This window comes from Orycteropus afer, unplaced genomic scaffold, assembly GCF_000298275.1.
Source record: "Orycteropus afer afer isolate SDZICR_OR568_19922 unplaced genomic scaffold, OryAfe1.0 scaffold00031, whole genome shotgun sequence".
Lineage (NCBI taxonomy): Eukaryota > Metazoa > Chordata > Mammalia > Tubulidentata > Orycteropodidae > Orycteropus > Orycteropus afer.
Window position 1 is genome coordinate 1,462,311 of NW_006921618.1, and position 3,291 is coordinate 1,465,601.

At 47.4% G+C, this 3,291-nt stretch overlaps 1 protein-coding gene across 1 annotated transcript in view; it reads left to right on the forward strand.

Annotated features, from left to right (window-relative positions):
* Positions 1-2,353, forward strand: part of ACTL8 (actin like 8) — a 31,721-nt gene extending 29,368 nt beyond the window's left edge. The window contains exon 2 of the mRNA XM_007935631.1: positions 1,601-2,353. Within this exon, the coding sequence (XP_007933822.1) occupies positions 1,601-2,353 (753 nt within the window). The remainder of the gene's footprint in view (positions 1-1,600) is intronic.
* Positions 2,354-3,291: the final 938 nt, after the last annotated feature.

The window sequence follows — 3,291 nt, forward strand, 5'->3', positions numbered from 1 at the left end:
AACTTCAAGTTGCACTTGCATATGAGCAGTTGATAGTCTGTTCCACAATCAGCTCCTGGCCTGGTTTTGGCTGAAGATATTGATATTGAGCTTTTCCACTGCCTCTTGCCACAGATGTAGTCAGTCAGATTCGTGTGTGTTTCATCTGGTGCACTTCCTCCAACAAATTCATATTTGCCATTAATTACATATCTGGCAAGGGACTTATCTCTAAGATTTATAGCAGAAGAGTGGATGAATAAACTATGGTACCTGCACATAGTGGAATCCTATGCAGCACTAAAGAATAATGTAGAGTCTGCAAAACACCGCATAATATGGATGAACTTGGAGGACATTATGCTGAATGAAGTAAGTCAATCACAGAAGGACAAATAAAGTATTAGTTCGTTGTTGTGGAGGGTCAAGGGAAGGGTTATATATGGAGGGAAGCTTTCTTTGTTGGTTGCCAGGAGTGGGAGGTAAGAGGAGGAAACACTGCAAAAAAAAAAGCATTGACTCATGTTACTTTAGTTATGTGTTTTTCACTAAACATAAATTATATTTCAATAAAATGTATTTTAAAAAATGAAATTATTAAAGGACTAGAAGGAGAAAAAAAAAAAAGATGACCTTGGCTGATGTGTGGGAAATGGATGGGGTATGTGTGTTTGTGGTATTCTGAGAATGGGGATGGAGAATATCTCCTTCCACTGAGAGGGCAAGATAGGCCTGCTGGGGCCTAAAGAGGCATGTAAATGGCCAAGGGCCACCGAATAGTGGACATAGTTGCAGCCTTTCTGCACCCATAGATTCCAAGCTCTGGCAGAGGTGAGGAACTGGGGGCACTGTAAAGATCTAAAGGGTCCTTTGGGTGGTGCCAATAGTTTGCACTTGACTACCAACCTAAAAAGATTGGTGATTTGAACCCACCCAGTGGCTCCCTGGAAGAAAGACCCGGCAATCTGCCTCCATCACAATTGCAGCCAAGAAAACCCTGTGGGGCAGTTCCCCGGTGTAACACACGGGTCGTCATGAGTTGAAGTGACTCGGGGACAATAGGGGGTCAGATCCAGAAGGTGATGGGCCAGGGGGGAAAAGTCAGCCCAGGGATTTTGCCAAACTCTGAATATTGGAATCCAGTTTTGCCTTGAAATTTGGAAAAGTTATTATTAAAAAGAAAAGAAAAAGAAAGTTTCCCCTAGCAGGCAGTGAGTGCATTTCTTTCTTTCTACCCCCACATTTTCAGAGGCAGCAGTCAATATACAGAGCCAGATAATCTCTCTTCTCTTCTTTCTTCTAAAGGGATGATTCAGGCTGCAGACCTGTATACTTCTTGCAGCCTGACTGCTCTTCCCACCAACATGGTCTTCTGAGCTGCCACCATCAAACAAGCTCTGAGCACAGATCCAGTGCTGTCACTAACTCTAGAGTACCCGTTTATCTGCATAGCATGAGCTCCAGGGTCCCCAGAACCACCGTCCTGGGGATATCCTGTGGGTCTCCTAGAACAGCGGTCCATGCTGTCGTCCATTTTGAGAGCTGAGTGTGTCGTAGCGTCTCAGGGAAACAGAAGTGGGTCCCCGGTGAAAATGCACTGAGCATGTCTCTCTTCTTGCAGATTATGTTCGAACTCCTGGATGTTCCCTCTGTCCTCCTGGCTGACCAGCTGGAGATGTCACTGTATTCCTCTGGCCTCCTGACCGGCGTGGTGGTTGATTCTGGATATGGCCTGACCCGTGTGAAGCCTTTCCACCTGGGTCTCCCGTTGCCCTCAAGCTGTAAGACAGTAGAGTTTGCTGGCCAGGATCTCTCTGCCTATCTCTTTAAGAGCCTCTTTAAGGAAGAGTGTGACCAACACAACCTGTTTCAGCTGGAGACGGTCGCCACGACACAGATGAGCAAGTGCTATGTGCCACAGAATTTGGCAGAGTCGCTGGATCTTTGTCAGAGCCTGCCCAGTGGCTCTGACGAGAGCAACAGCTACCTGCTCCCCGACGGCACCCCAGTGGAGCTGACACCCATGCAGCGGCTTGCTCCTGAGATGTTCTTCAGTCCCCAGGTGTATGACCTGCCAGGGCCCAGCATCTCTCAGGCCTTCATGGAAGCTATGGAGACCTGTGACACCTCGATTCACCCGTTGCTGATGTCCCATGTGATGGCCTGTGGGGGGAACACCCTATACCCTGGTTTCACCAACCGCTTGTACAAGGAGCTGACCACTGATCACTTTTCGTGCACTAAGCCCACGGTCTGGGTTGGTTCCGGTCGCAACTTTAGCGTCTGGCTAGGAGCATCTGTAGTGGCTCATCTTTCTAGTTACAGGTCCCAGTGGATGACCAGAGAGGAATATGATGAAAGCCTGAGGCTGTGACTTGTTGATTTGTTCCTGTGAATTGGCTTAGAGGGGCAGAGGTGGATGGATTTTAGCAAAAGGGTTTGGTGGTGGTAGAGAACATGAGGTTAGCTGGTTTTGGAATTCTGAGGTCATGAAGTTTTAGGTTCTAGAGTTTTTATCTTGTTTCCAAAGTGGCACCCAACCCCTGGGAGCAGGGTATTATCCCTGGAAGCCCTAGAGGGGGCAGTTTGCTAAGGATGGTCTGTCATTGGGGTGGGAGTTGCCATCTGCCAGCTTCAGATCCAATGTTGTTGTTAGGTGGCATTGAGTGCATTCCAACTCACAGAGACCCCATGCACAGTAGTACAAAACACTGCCCAGTCTTGGACCATCCTTACAATCAGGGCTGGGATGGAGCCCATTAAAGTTATTTTATCAATCTGCCTTGTTCAGGGTCTTCCTCTTTTTCACTGACCCTCTTTCACTGCTTTATGCCATAGCCATTTATTTTTTTTTAACCAACATCTCCTTAAAGTTGTCATATTCTTCTTGGTTGAGTAGGTTTTAACTGGGACCATTTGCTAGGATTCTCAATTATTTTTGACTAGGGGATGGGGAGGGTAGGATGAAGAGAGGTGAGGTTTTAGCCCTACAGGTCCTTTCTGGCCAGGGAAGAATTGGCACAGGTGAGTCTGAGCTTTTCTCACCCGTGGCCAGGGCCTTGTTTTATACATGCAAATAAATAAGTTGTTTTAAACCACTTTTGGCTCCTGTGATGGATGGGGGAGGGTGAAGCGCCCCTACTAGACCCAGCATGATGCCTTTATTAGGATCCAGGAAGTACGAGTAGGAAAGAGAGCAGTGAGGAAGCTAGGGCAGATCTGAAGAGTGGTTACCACTGGGCAGAATAGTTAGAGACCTGAAGCCTCCTGTTCTTCCGCTGCCCTGTTCTCGCCATTCATTCTAACCACCAG